The 21,901-nt window shown below is 38.3% G+C and overlaps 1 protein-coding gene across 2 annotated transcripts in view; it reads left to right on the top strand.

Moving 5' to 3' along the window:
• KLHDC10 (kelch domain containing 10) overlaps positions 1-21,901 on the top strand; it is a 52,433-nt gene that overhangs the window by 11,751 nt on the left and 18,781 nt on the right. The window contains exon 2 of one of the 2 annotated variants that reach the window (XM_043965009.1): positions 13,304-13,390. The exons of the other annotated variant lie outside the window; for it this stretch is intronic. Within the exon in view, the coding sequence (XP_043820944.1) occupies positions 13,304-13,390 (87 nt within the window). The remainder of the gene's footprint in view (positions 1-13,303; positions 13,391-21,901) is intronic. 2 annotated transcript variants of the gene reach the window in all.

The following is a 21,901-nucleotide window of genomic DNA, read 5'->3' as shown; positions in this document are numbered from 1 at the left end:
TCACTTCATTTCTGTAAAGAGCCCTTTTTTTCTGGGCTGGGGCTGACTCAGTTCAGCCCTGTAGTAGTTTAGGTTCAATATTTGGAACAAAATGAGATTTGCAGGTTATTCAGTAGTTAACAAAAAGATTTACCTAGCTCAGACTGTTGACATCACTTCTTCATTACCTAATTACAAAACAGCTACTAGGACCTGGGGAAGGGATGTAGGGCATTCAGCTCACTGCTTTTTCTTGAATATCCTGTTGATATGGCTACTAGGGCTTGTACTCTAATGACCTGTGTTGGGTCAGGGTTATTAGTTATTATGATGACAGTGCCCTCCTGTGTTCAGCAGGCTCACTGTGAGTACTGCTCCTCTCCAGGGCAACGCCACCCAAAAAGCAATAAAGTCAGAGACTCCTCTAGGCCAGTACATGTGCCCTATTTCTACCAAGGTTGGGGAAATGCTCTTGAGTCCTTCTTCAGGGTCCCATCAAAGGAAGTACAAGAGAGAATTATAGTTCATACTTCAGCAGCTGGGTAGAAACTTCAAAGAAACCAATGCATCACTCCTGCTTGTCCTTTTTTGAGGGAGAGGGGAGCCAGGGTCACACAGCTAGTGTGTGTTTGAAGCTGGATTTGAACTCGGGTCCCTTCCCACTCCAGGATCTATGCTGGCTCTGCTGTGCTACCTACCTGCCCCAACACTGTCCTTTTAAGCACTTTTCCCCAGTGTCTTGCAACAGAGATTCACAACAAAATCTCTGCAACAGTATTATAGTTGTTGGTATCTCAGATTTCAAATGAAAAACAAATGAACAAAAGTCAGATGACTAATTTGGCACAATTGTTAAGACAACCCTCGAATTCCGGAGCCCTGCCTTGGTTTGCATTATCTCACTTTCTGGCATATTGACATGATCTCAGTGGCTGGTTATGTCCGTGTACCAGACTGAGGACTGCTGATTCAGCTGCATCATCCGGCTTCCAAAAAGCCATTCAAAGACAGTTTGTGCAAATATGACTCTCTTAAAGCGAGGAAGTGCTTTCCCCCCCCCCCTCAATTGCATGATACATTGAAATACAAAGGCATCCATTTCCAGCCTGGAAAAGGCTGAACACAACTAGTACTTCAGAAGTTGTCTTTTGAAATTGTCCTTTTTTAATGAGTGCAACACTCTGTCTCCATTTCAAAAATTCAGTTTCTCTAGGCTGTTTTGAAGCTAAAACAGGTTGTAAAGATACGTGGTAGAATTAGGAGCAGACTTATATAGCCAGACTTGAAGCGTCAGCAAATTTGCGTGACCTAAAATAGTTTACTTCACTTATCTTGAAAGTACCTATTTCTTCAGGACATAGAACTTACGTTCTTTTCTTGCTGCCTGGTTACAAGCAGTTTACTCTCTAATGTACTGGGAGTAAGGAGTGCTTCACAGTAAGGAACCACTGAAGGCATGAAGACCAATCCAGGCTCACCTTTCTTTCTGTCCTGCCCATACCCTACTTCAGTGAACTCAGTTTTCAATCTTGCAAGATTGTTCCAATTGTTTTGAGTTGGTCCTGACTCAGATCAGTCCCTTGGCAGTTTAGGCTCAAAAATGAAACAGAATAAGTTATTTGTAAGTCAGTCATTTGACAGGTAACCAAAGGATATTTACTCAGCCATAGCAGGAGAAGGATTTCAACAAAATAGACATTGATTCAAATTGATTCAGCTGAGTGAAGCTTCATTATATGCATTACTCATCTTGTTCTGAGGCTACTTTGTACTGTCTAAGCCCTTCTTGAGGAAGGTCTCAACTTTTAAGGAAAAACTAGTTTAACCTGCATGAGAAGAGGGTTTTAGATGTTCTCACACCTATGAAGTAGATGCTGCAATTATCCGTATTTCACAGATGAAGAAACAGAGGTAGCTACCGTGTCAGGATTTGAATTTTGGTCTTTCTGACTCTCCAAGTCCAACATTCTATCAGCTGTCACTTAGCTGTCTGTCTTGTTTCTCAATATTATGTGCCTGGCAGATGAGGCAGGTACAATAAAATTGTTGGATTTTTAAAGAAATTTAAACTCAAGACAGTACCAATTAATAGCCACTCCTCACTCTTTGCTAAAGTACATTATGCAAAGCATTGGATCAAGGTTAGGGCTACTTGAATCTGAAACAAAGCTTGTAGAAAGTCACAGTTGTGTGTTTGAGGGGTGAAAAAACTAAAGATCCCCAGATAGGAAATTAGCTTTAGTCTAGCCTTTTTTTCTAAATTGCCTGGCTATTCTTAGGATTCTCCCACCCCACTCCCCAAAAAAATCTGGGAAGGAAAAAAAGAAAAAAGTGTCATGCATAGTCAGGCAAAACAAATTCCCATTTTGAGAGTGTCCCAAAGTAAATTTTGTTCTGCACCATGAGTTTCATTACCTCTTTCAGGAGGTGAGTTTATCCCCCCAGTCTTTTGGAATTTGGTCATAGTATTGATCAGAGTTCTGCAAAGAATTGTTATTTGAGGTTTTTTATGCCTCAGTGTGCACTGGCCTGGGGCTCCGCAAACTGCATGGTGCTCCACCACTCGCCGATGCCTATATGGGCCTGGCAGAATTATGATTGGAAGCCTAGTGAGGGCAGTCATGTGACTGTCAGAGCAGCCATCCCATTGGCTGGGGCTAGTGTGGGGTTTTTCTGGGATTGGGGGAGGAGAATTGGGCATTCTAGCTGGACACTGGAAGGACAGGAGATCTGCTGAGTATTCTCAGCTGATTCCTGGGCGGTGGTATCTTTTGAGGTTGTATAATTTCCCTTTCCCCATTTTATTTCCTTTCCCTTGATCCTACTAATCCTATTTGTAGGGTTTTTGTTTTTGTTTTTTTAAGTTTGTTCTTGTTAAAATAAATCTTGTTCTGTTTTGAGGGAGGCTGCCGGTCTCCTTCCTTGCCCCAATATTGCGGCGAGCCGCTTAGCTAGCACTCCCCCATTAAAAATTGGTCCCCACAGTTCTTAAATCTTTCAAAGTTGTTTGTCTTTATGTGTTATTGTATAAGTTTGTTCTCTAGGTTCTGTTCACATCAGTTTATCCAAGTCTTATAGTTTCTATGAAACTTGACACTTCTATAATTTTTTAGAGTACAATAATATTCATATAACATCACAGCTCTTGGCAATGTTCAGGCTGGTGGATTGCTTGAATTTACTATAGGGCTGAGATTCAGTAAGGCTACAGCTGTTTCGGTGTCCAAATTAAGTCTGGAATCAATATGTTGAGCCTCTGGGAGCAGGGAGCCTTATAGGTTCCCTGAAGAAGGGAAACCTGGAGTATGTCAAAGTGTTCATGCTAATCAGTAGTGGGGTGGAGCCCCTCAGTTGCTGTACTTTTAGTTTGGGAGAGATAGGACAACAAAAAATTCATAGAATGTATTATGCAACTATTGACAGGTACCTCCTTAGTCTCCAATTCTTGGCTACCATAAGAACTGCTATAAATATTTTTGTGGATATTGGTCCTTTCCTTTTGAAAGGAAACTCTCTGGGGTAGTATGCCGTTTTTTTCCTGCATCCTCTCCAACATGAATTATTCCCATATTTTGTCAACTTCACCAATTCTTTTTTTGAAAACTGTTCATTCATGTCCTTTGACAACCTTTGGGAGATCTTCCTTTGGCTTTAGTGTTTCAATATAAATTACTTAGAGGTGGGAGAGGGACTATAAGCATGTGATGATTCATGTACTATTGGATGTATGTTAGTTTTTAGCTTAACTTTTTTTTGGTTACAATAGAGGACTCATTGGTTGTGGTGGTAGTACGGTGTATCAGAAATGACTGCTATAAAAGCAGAAGGTATCAATAAAACTTAGTTTAAAAAATAACTTTGTACTATGTGTAAGGTACTATGCAATAGTGACATTGAGCTTTCCTTGTTCCCCACTTGTCTTTTTTGACATTACTTTCTTTGGGGGGGGGTGGCAATGAGGGTTAAGTTACTTGCCCAAGGTCACCCAGCTAGTAAGTGTCAAGTGTCCGAGGCTGGATTTGAACTCAGGTCCTCCTGAATCCAGGGCTGGTGCTTTATCCACTGCACCACCTAGCTGCCCCTGACATTACTTTCTGACTCACAACTGAAACCTCACGTTGGGGTTGTGTCTTGTGGGTGAATGAAGCTTAATAGCTCCCTATTTTGTGCAAAGCACTGTGCTAAATGATGGGGATAGAAATAGAAAAGTAAGATAGCTCCTGCTTTCAAGAACTAAGTTTATCAAGTTTTCTTGTACAAAATGACAAATATGGTAATGTTTTACATAATTATACATGCATAACCCATATATGATTGTTTGCCCCCGTGGGGAAGGGGGAGGAGAGGGAGGGAAAGAGGGATAAAAATTGGAACCCCAAACTATAAATAAAAACATTTATTATTTGGTTTTGTTTTGCGGGGCAATGAGGGTTAAGTGACTTGCCCAGAGTCACTCAGTTGGTAAATCTCAAGGGTCTAAGGTTGGATTTGAACTCAGGATCCCTTTAATCCAGGGCCGATGCTGTATGCACTGCGCTACCTAGCTGCCCCAAAATGTTTATTATTAAACAAAAAAACCCTACATCTTCTTTGATAGAAGAGTCATGCCTATCTATATGAGCATACTGGTAGAACTTTAACATGGGCTAAAGTTTATAAAAACACACTAATAAATATTTAAGAAGTTAAAGTAAAAACTAAGTTTAATGGAGTATATAACACATGCAATGTTTCAGTTGCAAGTTATATGGAAAGGTCCCATAGTTCTTAGGATTCATTGGCAAAGCACCCTTGTCTTTAATGTCATTTCTACTGATAAATATCATGTGTTTCTGATGTTGAACCATTTGACTTTAGTGACAAGTACTTTTTTCTCTGGGTCTTCTGTAGCTCATCTCTAGAGGGGTCGCTTCCCAGGATGATGACTGAAGACTCTGGGCTGGAAACATTGCCATCTTAAGGTGTAGTAGACACACAAGCCTCTTGGGTTCAAGGTCCTGATCTGTCTTCATCAGTCTGAGGGGAGATGGTGATGAAAATGGTGGTGGTGGTTCAATTTGGTTGAACCAAATAGTATGTTTCTGCCATACCATTACTGCAGCCTACCCTGTGGTTGGCAGTAGTTGGGGATGGCTGCTTGCTTCTCCATGGGATTTGCTTCTGGGGATGAAGGCTGTTAGGACTGGTTGAGGAGGAGAGAAGGCAGGTCATGCAGAGCTGCCATTTCTGGGACTCTTGTGCTCATAGGCCTCTTAGTGACACTTGGTCTGCAGTTGTTGCTAGTAGTATTGAGGAAGGTGGGCCTCTTCCCTATAATGATCTCTCCCCTCAATTATGACTGTGGGGACTGACCTGAAGCTAGTCTGGTGGTTTGGGGATCATATTTCCAAGACTCTGGGGCTGTTTTCCCATCAGGGTCTTAGTGGAAACAATAGACAGGGTAGTGGTGGTTTGTTCTACCTGGCACATTACTGCCTTCTTACTCTCCCTTAAGGTGTCCCACTCTACCACACTGGCACTAGCATGGTGAGCTAGAGACCACCAGGCTGCCTGAGGAGGAACAAGTGAGAGCAGGTCAAAGCTTCCATGCTAATCAGCAGTGTAGTTGCATCCTTGAATTGTTGCCACACTTCTAGCCTGAGTGTTCCAACCTAGAAAAGTTTTGAGACTGGTCTTAAAACAAACTGTATTGATACATTTTTGGTGTTATGGATGCCTTATGGTTTTATATTATTATTATTTGGGGGTGGGGTGGGGCAGTGAGGGTTAAGTGACTTGCCCAGGGTCACACAGCTAGTAAGTGTCAAGTATCTGAGGCTGGATTTGAACTTAGGTCCTCCTGAATCCAGAGCCAGTGCTCTATGCACTGTGCCACCTAGCTGCCCTATATTATTTCTTTCTGAATATACCCTCCCCCTTCAGTGAGCCTTCACTTGTAGCAAAGATTTTTTTTAAAAAGCCATCTAAACAAAACTAAACACCTTAATCACATTTGATAGGCTGTGCAACAGTCCACATTTAGATTTTTTCCATGTTGTCAAGGACAGAAGGAAGGTGCTTTTCCATTTCTTTCACTGGGCTGTGTTTAGTCATTATGATTGCAGTCATAGAATCAGTTTCTTTTCTTTTTTGTTGTTGTTGTTTACATTGTCATAGTTATTGTCTAGGTTGATTTTCCCCTTTATGTTCAGTTGGCCTCAATTCATTCATCTCTGAATTCCTCATCTTTAGCATTTCTTATAGTATAACAACAAATATTCCATTACATTCATGTACCACGTCTTAGTCATTCTCCAGTCGATGGACATCTTAAGTTGTTTCCAGTTCTTTGCTACCTTCTTTGGGACTTTTATTTTTGTCTTTGACTTTGGGGTATATGTCTAGCAGTAGGATCTTTAGATCAAAAGGTTTTACTCACTTTTTCATTCTCCCAAATTGCTTTCATTTTGTATCTCTACCAACAGTATACCAATATTCCTGTTTCCTTCCAACTGTAACTTTTTATATTTTTCATCATTTTTGCCAATTTGTTGGTGTGGAAGTGAATTATTTTTTAAAAATTGTTACTGTTTTGGAGCAGTCTTTCAGATGGTTGTTAATAGTGTTTTTGAGTGATTCATAACCTTTCACTGCTTATCCATTGGGAGATGGTTCTTGGTATTTTTATTCACTATATATTTTAAATATCAGGCTCTTATCAGAAATATTTGATGCAAAGATCTTTTCCACTTATTAATTTCCTTAATTGTTTGTTTTTGCAAATATAATAGAAATTGCCTCTTTTTTTTTTGGTGATCTCTTACCCCTTATTTTACCAAGAATTCTTCTAGTAGCAATGATTGCGAAGGGTACAAGATCTCACCGTCCTTTTAAGTTTGTTTTTTTAAATGGTGTGATCCTTTATATTCTGATTGCATAGCCATCTTCAGCTTATTGTGGTATATGGTATAAAAGGTTAGTTTGAATATCATTTCTGTGAAATTGCTTTCTTTCCCAGTACTTGTCAAATAGGGAGTTCTTCTTCAAGTAGTTTATATTTATTGAACATTGGGCTTAAATTCTTTCTGATTCTTGCTTATTGAGTTTGTTTCACTGTTCTACTTTTATGGTTTAAAAAAAATCAAATAGTTTGAGTACTGTTTTATAATAAAATGGAAGGGTCTCCTTCATTCTTACTAGTTTATTTCCCTTGAGATTCTAGGCCGTTAGTTCCTTCAAATGAATCTTGTTACTGTTTTGTCCAGCTCTCTAAAGTAATACCTTATTGGCTTCATTGGTGTAACATTAGACCTGTGAGTTAATGTCATAATTTTTATTATAATTGGTATGGTTTGATCATAAGCAAGGACTGTTTTTCCAGTTATTTAATTATTTTCTTAGAGTGTCTTATGATTGTAAAAGTCTTATGTTTGTGTCTTTGTAAATTAACTCCCAGATATACAATTTATAGTTATTTTGAATAGGATTTCTTTTTCTGCTATTTCCTTCTGGTTTTTGTTATTGTAGTGGTCTCCCTAATTGGAAGCTGGGCTTAGAGGATGTGTGTGGTATTCAGTGTTTTGCCTCAGGATGGATGAGGTAGCAGACATCTGGGAAGCAAGCTTTTTCCCTCTGGGTGTGTACCTTCTTCACCTTATGGTCCTGTCTGTCTTCCTATACCAGTGTACCTTACCTGTTGTTTCCTGGTGTTGAAGTGGGTTGTAGACTTTGAAAGTGGGTATGGGACCACACTTTCTAGAGGAGATATTTCTGCTTTTCTCCTAGTTCAACTATATTCAGCTAGGGTGGAATTTCTGCTTCCCTCTGGACCCTTCTTAAGGTGTAGTAGACAGACAAAAGCCACTTGGAATTGCTAGCTGAGGTGGGATTTTGAGGTTTTTCTGCACTCCCAGATGGCTGCCTCCATCTGTCCATAGGATCATCCCACAGGACAGAACCTTAGATCGCAAGTGCGTCCCCCTCCCATTTCCCCCACTTCTACTCAACTAAATTTGCTTAGGTACCAGACTTGCTACTTGTAACTCATTGGAAGCAAGACTAGGTACAGTCAGAGAACATATGGTAAAGAACTGCTTATTGCTAACTCTGATATATATATCATCTTTTAAATATTTTGACTGTAGAGCTATGTTCATTGGAACCTGTTCACTTCTAGACCATATTTACTTGGAAAGAGGCATGACTGTGAATTAACTACAAATTTACTTAGCTAATTGAACATGGCTAGCTTTAAGAAGAAAAACTTCTCTGCAGAATAATAGTTAAACTCCTACAATATTTCCATTGAAGTTGTTGGGAGAGCCTTGAAGTTTATCATCTAAAGATGATTATGTGTTTCTCCATTTCTGAAAGGTGGTGGTGTTGTTGTTTCATTTTTCCGGGGCAATGAGGGTTAAGTGACTTGCCCAGGATCACACAGCTAGCAAGTGTCTGAGGCTGGATTTGAACTCAGGTTCTCCTGAATCCAGGGCTGGTGCTTTATCCACTGTGCTACCTAACTGCCCCCATTTCTGAAAGGTTTTAAAAGAGATTGCAGAGAAAAGTATACTTAACCTGCTACTGAGTCTGCAGATAAGTCTGGTATGCCAATGGAACATCAATTTGCATGAGCAATTCTATGAATATATTAGCAAATATTTAACAAAAAATCCATAATCTATGCCTTGAACCAGATGCAGAGATGTGTAGAATCTTTAGCAAAGATTACTGAGAAGAGTTTTCTCAATAGTTTTCTAGAAACTGTAGAATACAAGTACTACTGTTTTTATAAGAAGAAAGCATTGTCCTTATGATTTTAAAGGCTATTATGAAATTTTTTTTCACCAGTTTGAGCAGTTTGGGAAATGGCTTTTAATCTTAGATTTTTGTTTGTAGTACCTTCAAAGATTTTGGATGTTAGACTTATCAGAGATATTTAATGCAGATCTCTTCTCAAGCAGCATCTTCTGGTTCTCTCATCGATTCTGGGGGTGATGAAAAATTGAAAATTTTTATATAGGTAAGCATGCCAATTTTGCTTTTTATTGTCTTTAATTCCTTTCAATTATTACTTTTCCCATACTTGTAATCATGAAAAGCATCTTTCACTTCTCTAATTGTGTCATGGGCTTATTTTTCAGTTAAATAATTTTATTTGTGATTTTTTGGGGGGGAAAAAGTATAAGATGCTATTTTTCATCAGACTGCTTTTTAGTTTTCCCAGCAATTCTTTTTGAATAGAGTGCCTTTCCTTAATATAGTTTGTGTTCTTGAATATTAGATTGCTTTGTGCGTTTGTGTGTAGTTGTTGCTTGTGTAGTTTATTCTACTATTGCACTTTTTATATCTAATTTCAGATTTTAGAATTGCTGCTGTATAGCATAGTCTGACATAAGGTAGCACCAGCCTCTCCCTACTCTAATCTTTTTATCCCACTTTTAAAAATCCTTTGATAGCCTTTTTAATTTCTCCAAATGAATTTTTTCTTAATTCCATAGGCCAGTCTTTTGATACTTTTATTGATACAGTTCTAATTATACTGAGTAATTGGGAATATTGTCATTTTTACTTATTGGCACAGTGCAGTCATAGACTCTGGTAAGACATCATCTCTCCATTTACTTAGGTCCTGTATTTTTGTAAAAGTTGTTTTCTAGGTGTATTTATATAAAATGTTCTTTTGTCTTGATAGATGCTCCATTAAAAAATAATTTCTACTGATATCTTTTGTTTGTACATTGCCTAAATTTCCCTCTGTATCCTCTTCCCCTTTCCAGAGGGCTTATCCTTTATAACAGAATATTTTTTTAAAGGAAAAAAATCAGCAAAACTGATGGATGCATTTAATAGATCTAAAAATATAAGCAATGTTTCACATCAGGAGTTTCCCACTTCTGCAAAGGAGTGGAAGTGTTTTCTCATATGTCTTTGTTTTATACTTGTTCTTTGTAATTTCACAACATTCACTTTTTTTTTGAATCAATCTTTCCTTTTTACATGGTATTGTATTCATTTTGTAGATTGTTTTCTTGTCTCTGCTTACTTCACTTTCTGTTAGTTCTTTGCTTGTTTCTCTGCCTTCATCATTCATCATTTCTTACAGCCCAGTAAAATAGTATATATGAATATACATGTTTATACCACAATTTGTATAGCCATTCACCAGTTGATGGGTATCAGTTTGTTTCTAGATTTGTTTTTTTAACTAAAAAAAACTGCCTCTATGGATATTTTGGTGCAAATGGGGGACTTTATTATGGCTTTATCTGACCTCCTTGGGGGGATATGCCTAGTAATGGAATCTTGGGGCCAAAGGGTGTGAACATTTTAGTCATTTTATTTGAATAATTACATATTGCTTTCCATGATTATCATATCGACAATGCTCCACCAGCAATGCTCTTTTTTTTTTTTTTTTTTTTTTTAGTGAGGCCATTGGGGTTAAGTGACTTGCCCAGGGTCACACAGCTAGTAAGTGTTAAGTGTCTGAGGCCGGATTTAAACTCAGGTACTCCTGACTCCAGGGCCGATGCTCTATCCACTGCACCACCTAGCTGCCCCCAGCAATGCTCTTTTGTTGGACTTCTTTTCACTGGAGGAATTTTCATACAACCTTGGTTATATAGGTATATAAATAGGTTTACATGACCTTACTGTTGCTAGATTTTTCTCAACCCCCCACATTTAAGAAGCTTTGCACTATTGTGCCTGTCTTTCACCAACCCTCCCCAAAGTTTGCCATGCCTATCTTTTTATCATTTTTGCCAGCTTCCTGGGTATGAAGTGAAATCTCAGGGTTGTTTTGATTTGCATTTTTCTTCTGAGAACTGTTTTCTTCATATCCATTTACCACCTATGTATTGGGGGAATAACTTTTGGTCTGGTATCTTTCAGTTGTCTATATCTTGGATACCAAAATTCATTCCAGAAATTTGATAGAATTTTTTCACATTTTGTCTACTTCCCTTCTTAGATGCATTCATTCTGTTTGTATGGAAGCTTTTCAATTTCATATCAGAATTTTCTGTTTTATCATTTGAAATTATCTATCTCTTGTTTGGTCAAGAATACATTCCCTACCCATGGCCATATACAATCTGCTGCTTTTCTGATTTTTAAAATGGTATGGTCTTTAATATTTAGATTATATGTCCACTTATAGTGGGATATTGTTTAAGCTGTTGGTTTAAACCAGGGGTTCTCATTTCAACATAATTGACAAATGTGAAGAGGGAAAGAGAACATATAGGATTAGGTTTGCCTTAAAGTAGAATAAGGAAAAATACTTGGAGACAAAATCCTGTATAGAAAATGGGGAACAAAAAAATTCTGATTCAGATAAGAAATGTTAGAGATGAGTAGAGGAAAAAACCCTAACTCATTTCAGTAACATGAAAAAGAGTAGTCTATTGAATAAGAAAACAAAGTCCCACAACTTGTTACTTAGAAAAACATACCTCAAAAGCAAAGGCATACATGGATAACTGTATTTTAAATTTATCGTGCATCAGCTGAATCAGAAAAAAGCCCAAATTGCAGTCTTGCTATTAGATAAAGTAAAAACAGAAACTCAGAAACAAGGCAGTTACATTATTCTGATAAGAACTGTAGGCAAGAAACCATTATCATTATTAAACTTTAAAGGAAAAATCAACTGAATTACAAGTCATTAACATAAAAATGGAATTACAGGAGAATTTTATTAAATATTTAAAGAACAATTAATACCAATTGTTCAAAGAAAAAACAAGCACTCTACAATTTTCCTTTCATGAGATACATATAGTCCTTTTTTTTTTTTTTTTTTTTTGGCGGGGCAGTGACTTGCTCAGGTGTCAAGTGTCTAAGGCCGGATTTGAACTCAAGTCCTCTTGAATCCAAGGCCAGTGCCTTATCCACTGTGCCACCTAGCTGCCCCTACATATAGCCTTTTTTTTTTTTTGGCAGGGCAATGGGGGTTAAGTGACTTGCCCAGGGTCACACAGCTAGTAAGTGTAATGTGTCTGAGGCCGGATTTCAACTCAGGTACTCCTGACTCCAGGGCTGGTGCCTTATCCACGGCGCCACCTAGCTGCCCCTACATATAGTCTTAATACCAAAACCAGGGAAAGATAAAGCAAAGAACTATAAAGCATTTCCTAATGATTATTGATTCAAAAAATTTAAATGAAATCTTATCAGACTGCAAGAAATCATTATGACAGAGTTCTTAATGTATACTTGATTGACTTGTAAAAATATGCCCTTGCTTTAAAACAAAACAAAACAAACTGCCCTTTTAATGAATACTCTGGTTCTTCTATCACCTACTTATCTTTATGGTAAATCTGAGGAGTTTCTGTTTGTCTTAAAATAGCTTAAGCCAACAATCATGGGTGAATAGCTGAATGTAGTTTCAACAGTCTGAAAAGAGATCTAGGGTATTCTTTTTTTTTTTTTTTTTTGGTGGGGCAATGGGGGTTAAGTGACTTGTCCAGGGTCACACAGCTAGTAAGTGTCAAGTGTCTGAGTCCGGATTTGAACTCAGGTCCTCCTGAATCCAGGGCCGGTGCTCTACCCACTGCGCCACCTAGCCGCCCTCAAGGGTATTCTTAAGAAATTGGGATGGTTAAGATTTTTTAAAACTTGTGGGCATAGTCTTTCTTGAACTTTAGGAAGAGAAAAATTGAGCCCCATTAAGAAGTAGAAGGTAGTTATAGGTATTATGGCACTGCTATGGTTGGGGGAAAAAACCCCATGGTTCTTTTAATTTTGTATGTAAAACCAGTTTTTTCTTTTAAAGAGTGATATATTTTTCAGTATGAAAATATAAAGATGTATAATGAATATTTGATTTGTCCTATATCCTAAAATGGATTATGCAAATCAGTGGGGTTTTTTGGTGAGATACCTATTATTGCTTAATCCTTATACCCATTTAAGCAAGAAAGAATAAAGCATAATAGAGAGGAGTCTGTTACCCTTTTTTTTTTTTGAGCAAGACTGTATTTCCACTTTTTAAAACTGGTTTTTGCTCATGTGATATTTAGTCTGTGCCATAAGCACTTGGTGAATTTTGCCACAAGGTGGCAGCATATTGTTCTCAAGCATGCCGGAGTTGTTCAGGTAAACAGGACTGACTGGAAAAAAATAAGAATGTAGTCACTAGTTCACAACTGGGAAATGGTTGAAAACACTAATTACTGATTAAGGGTTAGTTTCTTTTCATGTGTGCAGTGTTGTTTGCCATGCGTTCCAGTATTAAAGCATTTTTGTTTTCCTGTCTTTTCTGTTTTTATAACTATAATAACTGTATTACTTACCATTTGTTGTATGTGTGACTCATTGCTGATAATTGTGGTAACAGGTAAGAAGAAAATACGATGGGACGCTGTTAGGAGATGCTTCACTCAGTCCTGTCCCATCCTAAGGATCCCTAAAAGGTTTTTGAGAGGTGGGTGATAATTAGCAAGAGATCTGTACTTCATGTGGGTTCAAGGGAGTCTTTTTAAAATTTTGTAAACTTGAACTGATTGCTGCTTCTTGCTGGGGGGGCGGGGTACGTCTAGAATTTGACTTTAGTTTATGAAACAGCATTTCGTGTTTCTTCATTTTCAGAAAATAAGAATTAAAACATTGTGGGTGGTAGTGGTTAGGATGATTTAATGTTTTAGAGGATAAGAGAAACTTAGGTTCACTTAACTGTTTTACTTTTTTTGAACTGATCAAAAATGCTTTTGAAAGAAGAAATTATGGTCACAGAAAAACAGATGGGATAGGGGTTTTGTGTATTGTTTGTCTTCCCTCCCTCCTTCCTTCCTTTTCAGAAGATGAGCAAATGTAAGTAGACATGTAACTGTCACTATATGGTGGTTCCCTGTGTCCCCATTGAATCATATTAGAAATCTGAGTTGAAATTTCCCCCCTTGAATTTTAAAAAGATTTTGTGAAATTGTCATGAGTTCTTTTCGTAACAATAAGTGCACCTTAAACATATTCTCATTTTTATCCTCACAGTAACCCTGGGAGGTTGGCTGTATTTTTATAGATGAGGAAAATGAGGCAGGTAGAGGTTTAAGCGATTGCCCTTGGGACACACAGCTAGTAAGTCATATCTAAGGCCAGATTGAAATTTAGGTCCAGTGCTTCTGTTTTGATATGTAAGTAATTGTTACTTTTTACTTTGCTAATTTTACTATAAAGAAATAAAAATTAGTTCATATAAAAATAACTGTCATTCATATAAAAATACCTTTGCATCATAAGACTAACCTAATTTACCAAAGTGGTAGTTATGGAGTTTATTTTTTGGCTTAAACAGTCTCTTTATTCTTTTTTCGGGGCAATGAGGGTTAAGTGACTTGCCCAGGGTCACACAGCTAGTAAGTGTCAAGTGTCTGAGGCCGGATTTGAACTCAGGTCCTCCTGAATCCAGGGCCAGTGCTCTACCTTGGTTATTACATTCCCTCAACTTTCTATATGTTGGAAACCCTAAAGTACAAGGGATTGGGTAATGCATGGAGAAAGAATGCTGGATTTTGAGTCAGAAGACCTGGGCTTGAATTCCAGTTCTGCTGACTGGCATCTGTTTCCTTTTCCGTAAAATGATGATGTTTGGAAAGTTTGGATCTGAACCAAGTAAAGTCTCTTTGAACTATTAGATCCTATGATTCTATGTGTCTAAAAGCTAGCACACTTATCGTAGTACTTGACAGCCTGATAGTAAGTGGAGACCAGAAAAGCTTTAAAAACAGGTCCAAGATCTTAAAAGAAAGAAACCCTAGAAAGTAATATGGGATCATAGCTCTGAATATTTCAGAAGTCAGTAATGGAACCATGGTACAGCATTTTCACTGATGCTCATTGTGATAATCCTGAATCATTAAGGAAAATATTAAATTCTTCTAAAAGAATCTTAAGGTAAACCCCAAATAATTGTGAATATGAAACAGGACCGTCTGCAAAATCTTGGGCAGGGCAATGAGGGTTAAGTGACTCGCCCAGGGTCACACTGCTAGTAAGTGTCAAGTGTCCTGAGGTCAGATTTGAACTCAGATCCTTCTGAATTCAGGGCTGGTGCTTTATCCACTGCACCACCCAGCTGCTCCCTGTCTGCAAAATCTAATAGCAAATGACCATTTCCAACAGTGACTTATATGTAGGAAGTAGTATAAAAGATATCAAAGACCAGAAAAAAGTGCCCTTCTGTGCATATAGCCTAGCATGAATAGAGACTTTTAGTACTCAACCCCGTGGCCTGCCATTAACTGTAGAAAATAAGAGAATGAAGTTAGTATTTTATGTTCAATTCCTAGGAATCCAGTTTGCTCACAAAGACACTTGGTCCAAACTCCACAATACCAGGTTTCTTGAGTGGAGTTAGAAAAGGATATACATAGATATACATGACTACTCTCCTTTCCTTCCAGTGAGACAGCATGGCCTCACAGTTAATGTTGTTCAGTAACTTTTCGGTTGTGTTCAGCTCCTTTTTGGAGTTTTCTCGGCAAAGATACTGGAGTAGTTTGCCATTTCCTTCTCCAGTTCATTTGATAAATGAGGAAAGTGAGGCCAACAGTTAAATGACTTGCCCAGGGTCACACAGCTAGTACTTGTCGGAGGCTGGATTTGAATTCAGAAAGAGGATTCTTCCCGACTCCAGGCATTCACTCTATATACTGCACCATTTCGCTGCCCAGTTCGTAAACCTTTTTTCACCTCATTTGGTCTGCAACTTTATTCTACCATATCCATCCATGGGGCAGTCATACCTTAGATCTCACAATTAACCCAAACTTTATCACCTCCATGATCTTTAACATCCTGCTGTTGCATTATCCTGCTCCTTACCCTCTGTTTTCACTAGGACTGCCACTCTTTCTCCCTTCCTGTTCTCTTCTTTGTCCGTCACTTCTTTTCTGGCTCCTTTTTTTCCCTACACAGATTTAACTTAAAAATTAACAAGCCTTTATTAAGCATCTACCAGGACCCAGTGCTGAGGAGAAAAAAGCCAGAAGTCAAACAATGAGACTTCTTATTCCCAAGTGAGTAAATACAGGATAGAGTGATTGACAGGCAGTAACTGAGGGAATTAGGGAATGTCAATGGAAAGAAGTCTTGGGGGTGGGGGTGGGGTTGAGGCAGGGATGAGAGAGGGACAATCTGGGAGTGTCCTCTGAAAACAGTTTGTCTGGAGTGAGTTGGCATAGGTTAGGGAGTAATGCATAATCAGCCTGGAAAGATAAAGTAGAGCCAAAAGGGGAAGAGCATTAAAAATAAAAGGTCTTCCATTTAAACCTAAAGGTAGCACAGACTCACTGGAATTTTTTTTTTTTTTGAGCAAGAGAGTGACATGCTTGTATTTGTTTTAGGAAAATCAATTTGCCAGCTATGTGGAGGATGAATTGGAGAAGAGAGAAACTTCCGTGAGTGACCAGTGAATGAAGGAAAAAGCATTTACTAGGAAGCTATTAAAGTAGGCCAGGTGAGAGATGATGAGGATCTGGATTAGGGTGTTTGTGGTGTGAGTAAAGGGAAGAGGATGGATGTAAGAGATGTTTATAGGTGGGATAGACAAGACTGATTGAATATGGGGGAGTGAGAATTTCTAGGTATGGGACCTGAGTGACTGGAAGAATGGTGGTGCTCTTGACAGAAACGAGCTCAGTTCTGTGCTGCCTTCCTCCCTTGGCTCTTTTGCTCTCTTGTTCCAGTCTCTTCAGCCTTCTTTTTCCTCACCTTCCCCCCACATGCTTCTGTTTTCTCTTTCATGTGATTGTGCTTTCAACATCTACTACAAATTAATGTTATTTAGCATCAGCTAGACCCTCTACCAAAAGGCAATCATCTTATTCATTCCTTATTGACTCTTATCATGCTTCTCTCAGCTGCTATCCCAAACCTCTTCCTTTGTTAAGCTCCCAACAGCAACACCAACCCCCCCCCCCCAATCTCAGCAGGGAGACCTTGACCCCTACTTTATTGAAAATATTATCCATTCATTGTGAGTGGCTTCAATCTCATATGCCTCAGAAGCTTTATATGTCTTCACTTGTCCTCTCTTGTTCCAATCACTGAGGGGAAGATGGTGCCCCTTTTTCTTTCAAGGCCAACCCCTTCTATTTGTACCCTTGATCATATTCATTCCTCTTCTAGGCGCTTGTCTCATGTTACTCCTTTAAAAAAATAATTTTAATCAGTAGCTTTGTTTTATTATCACTGAAATTTTTTCCAGTATTTCTGCCCAGAGCCTCCTATATTAACAAAAGTTATTTTTTTTTAAAAAAGAAAAATAGGAAGAGAAAATCATTAAAACCTTGATCATTATTATCAAAAAAATATGAAAATATGTGATAACTCTCCATCTGTGGACTTCCCACCACTGTAAAGTAGTAGGAAGAAGTGTCTGAAGGAGCTTTGATTGTTATATAAAATTTTCTAACAGTCTCTTTACTTTGCCATCAGCTCCCTTAAATCTTTCCTTAAATCTATACTATTATATTCATGTACCACAATTTGTATAGCCATTCCTCAACCAGTGGAAATTACTTTGTTTCCAGTTCTTTTCTTTGACAAAAAAATGCTGCTGTAAATATTTTGGTGTCATTTATCCTTTTCATTTTTTTCCTGTTGGCTCCCTCATTCTTAAACTTTCGTCTGACCCTGCCAAGCCTGAAAGCTATTCCACTACATCTTTTTTCCTTTTCTCTGCCAGACTTCTGAAGAGCCATACTTTTGGCTTTTACTTCCTTATTCTCTGTTTATTTTTCATCCTCATTTAGTCTGGTTCCCAGTAATACCTCTACTGGAAACTGCCCTCTCAGAAGTAAGTGGTGATTCCAGATCACTTATTTCTCCAAGATACTTTCACTTTCTTCGGTGACTCTCTACTCTTTTGCTGGTTCTCCTATCTCTAACCTCTTTGCTGTCGTACTGAATCATCCACCAGCTAGTATGAGTGGTTGTCTCCCAGGACTTTAGCCTGGGCTTGCTTTTCTTTTCCTTCAGAGTCGATCTCATCAGCTCCCATAGGGTTAAGTTGTGCTTATGTAGATCACTCCCATATCTAGACACTTAGGTCAAATCTGTCTCCTTAAACTCAGTGCCTTTAGCTAGCTTTCTTGCTAGTAATTCACACTCATCATGTCTGAAACAGAACCGATTATCATCTCCTTAAACTTTCCCTCTTCCAAACTTCCCTGTTTCTATTAAGGGACATCACTTCTACCATGCACTCAAGTTCATAACTATTACCCTATATCCAAATCTTAATGATTTTGTCTCAATAATACCTCTCACGTGCATCTACCTCTCTCTGCTTTTATTGTTAAATGCCGATTCAGACCATCTTTTTGCCACGATTAGAGGCTCCTAATTGATCTTTCAGCCTCCAGAATCTGCTTTCTCTAACTGTCCTTTACACAGTTCCAAAAATAATCTTCCTTGGGTATGGACCCGACCATTCCAAACCCATGGTATGCTTTGCTTTTTCATCTCTTCCTGTCAGAAATACTGTCTTTATTCAAGGAGCAATTCATTTGCTACCTCTTCTGTGAAGTCCTAGTTGTTAATGTTCCTCCTTATTTTGTCTGTGTGCATGCAGTGTTTTTGTATACACGCATATACTTATGTACTTGTTGCATCCCATGAGTATAATGTAAGCTTTATGAGGGCAGATTGTGTGACATTTTTGTATTTGTTTACTTAGCAACTAGGACAAGGCTAGAGAGAGGCCTTACAAGTTACTTGATTTAACCTTATTTTAGAAATGAGAACAGAGGCCAAAAAACCTTAGTGGCAGAACTAACTGATGTTTGAGCTCAGATCTTCTAGTTGTAAAGCAGGGCTCTTTGTATAGAAAAGAGCCATGTTATATATATATATATATATATATATATATATATATATATATATATATATATATATATATATATATATATTCTACTGAATATAGTTAAAAGTAGTGACAGAGAGACAGTGAGTGATATGTTGTTAACTGTAGAATAGTGCAAGGATCTTGAAGGTCTCTAGTGGCTTGTATAGATCTTCTGTGGAGCATTTATGGAAAAAATTAGACAAAACATCTTAAAGGATGAGATATAAATGAGTTGGAGCTTGTACTATAGTAGGTGGTTACCCACATTAACTCAGATTCATTTTTTTCCCCTTTGCTTTCTTTTTTATCCATAAACGTATTTTATTATTTTCCAGGTACATGTAAAGATAGTTTTCAACAATTGTTTTCATAAGGTTTTTTTTGGGGGGGGGGGCGGGCAGTGTGAGGGTTAAGTGACTTGCCCAGGGTCACACAGCTAGTAAGTATCAAGTGTCTGAGGCCAGATTTGAACTCAGATCCTCCTGAATCCAGGGCCAGTGCTTTATGCACTTTGCCACCTAGCTGCCCCATAAGGTTTTTAGTTCCAAATTTTTCTCCCTCCTTCCCTTCCCTCCCCCCTCCCCAAAACAGAAAGCAAGCTGATATAGGTTATATGTGTACATAGTAGATTCATTGATTAATTGAAGAAAAAGTATTTTCTTTAGGAATGAAAGGAAATATATAACATGGTTTAGGAGGATTCCATCTAAAATGGTCATTTTTTTATTTTTTTATTTTTAGTGAGGCAGTTGGGGTTAAGTGACTTGCCCAGGGTCATACAACTGGTAAGTGTTAAGTGTCTGAGGCCGGATTTGAACTCAAGTCCTCCTGACTCCAGGGCCGGTGCTCTATCCACTGTGCCACCGAGCTGCCCCCTAAATATATATTTTTTAAAGGATTGATACTTATAAGGAAAAAGCTTCAATTACCTCAAAAGCTGAGCTATATGAAAATAGCTCATGTGGTTATTTTGTGTTACATTGATTTGAGCAAGCAGAATATATAATTAAGTGTTAGAATTTCATTATAAACAAGGATAGTCAAAAGAACAAATTAAAGTATTGATCAGGTATTTATTAAACACTATTCTAGACAATGAAAAAAACACGTACAGAGTGAACTTATATTTTAGTGGGCTGCCCAACCTATAAAATATATAATGAACATAAAGTTGGTAAAATATATACAAAGTAGTTAAATACAAGGCAGATTGGGGTAGAGGGCACTAACAGTTGATAAAGAAAGGCTCTATACTGCATGTTAAGAGGCAGATGAGGTGAATGCTCTTTAAGAATTTGGGATGTCTAGTATGAAGGCATAGATGGAGGTTCTTGAATGAGGAACAGAGAAAAGGCCAATTTGTCTAGAACATAGAGTGTGCGAGGTAGGTTGGAGCCAGAGAATAGAAACTATAGAATGGCAGAGTGGGATATACTACAGTTGAGCTTGCCCCCATGCTTAATCCATAAACATCTAGAAAACCCATTAGTCTGAGTCCTGTTTGGGAAATCCAAGAAAAAACAGTCATTTTTTTCCAGCCCATTTTGGCATTGGGAATCAGGTCTTTGCACACTGGGGACACTCTAGCCAAAATCATGCCGCACAAAGCGTTCCAATGTAGGGACTGAACAAGTATTTTCCTGTAGCTGTGCACCAGGGCAAGAAGAAATCCCAGATTTGGCATAGAAGGACCTGACTTTAGGCAAAGAGCAGGAACAGGTACTGAATCGAAGCTCTGTAGCTCACTGGCAGTGGCTACTGCTGGCTCACAGGTCTAGCGTGGGAGGAGGGGACCTGTGCCTAGCTGTGTGCCCCTTCAGGGCAAGGAGTAGTTCTAGCCCTGGACTGATTGAGTAGCAAATACAGCAGCAGATAATAGGTATGTGGCTCTGATCGGGAGCAGATTAGGGTCTTGGACTCATCTCATGGCTCAGTCTGAAGCTTGCCAGCAGTATAACCAGGGCAGGAAGCCTCGACCAAGGGGAGGCTGCAGTTCTGTCACTCTGAACCTTCAGAGCTTTCCAGCTAGATAATGCTGAATTAGTTTGGCAACAGTGTCCTGGAGCTTAAACAGGGTCAAGCCTTATTATCGTGTTGTGTAGACTGAAACCTGGTCAGGAACTTGCAGAGCCCGGACCAGGAGGTCAGCTCTCAGACTTCACCATAGTCAGTGGACTGAAAGCTTGTTCCTGAAATCCAGGAAGAACGTAATACTCAGTACCCTGAGAAAATGGTAGCAGGATCCAGGAAGATACAAAAACATGTCCAGGCATGGAGCCTGGTCCTAACACAGAGTCCCAATTTGAGAAATTGTGCTAGAAGAACAAGGGAAAAAAATTCTTTCAAAAAGAGCTGCTAATGTAAGAGACAGTTAGATACAAATCCAGAAGAAGAGAATAACTCTAAAATACTTAGAAGCAAAGTCTCAACACAATCTGATCCCAATTTCAACTGGCCTTTCTGGAAGAATTGAAGAAAGAGTTGAATTAAAAAATGATTTTATAAAAGAAATGAAAGAGCCAGAGGAAACAATTGGGAAAGAAATAAGTGTGCTAGGGTGAAAATTGGAACTGTGGAAGAAAGAATTAGGAAGAGAATTAACAGCTTGGCACAAGAAGTATGAAACCTTATCCATGCAATAGACTTCTAGATATTTAGAATATACTAAATAGAAGTTAACAATTCCATGAGATGACAAAAAATATTAAAACAAAGTGAAAAGACTGAACAAATAAAAGAAAATAAAAGGCATTTCATATAAAAACCAGCTGATTTGGAAAACAGATCAGAGGGAGAACTTAAGAATCATTGACTACCTGAAAGCTATGACCAAAAAGAAAAGCCTAGACATCATTATTTTTCCCGATTACATGTAAAAACAGTTTTAACATTCTTTTTTCAGATTTTAATTTCCAAATTCTCTCTTTCCCTCCCCTCTCTGCCTCATTGAAAAGGCAGGCAATTTGACATAGGTTATACATGTGTGATTATGCAAAACACATTTCCCTGTAAATCATGCTGTGAAGGAAAACAGACAAACCAAAGAAAAAAGTATCTTTGATCTGCGTTCAGGCCCCACCACTTCTTTCT

This window comes from Dromiciops gliroides, chromosome 5 (genome assembly GCF_019393635.1).
Source record: "Dromiciops gliroides isolate mDroGli1 chromosome 5, mDroGli1.pri, whole genome shotgun sequence".
NCBI lineage: Eukaryota > Metazoa > Chordata > Mammalia > Microbiotheria > Microbiotheriidae > Dromiciops > Dromiciops gliroides.
The sequence above is the reverse complement of the archived record's forward strand: the minus strand, read 5'-3'. Positions and strand labels throughout refer to the sequence as shown.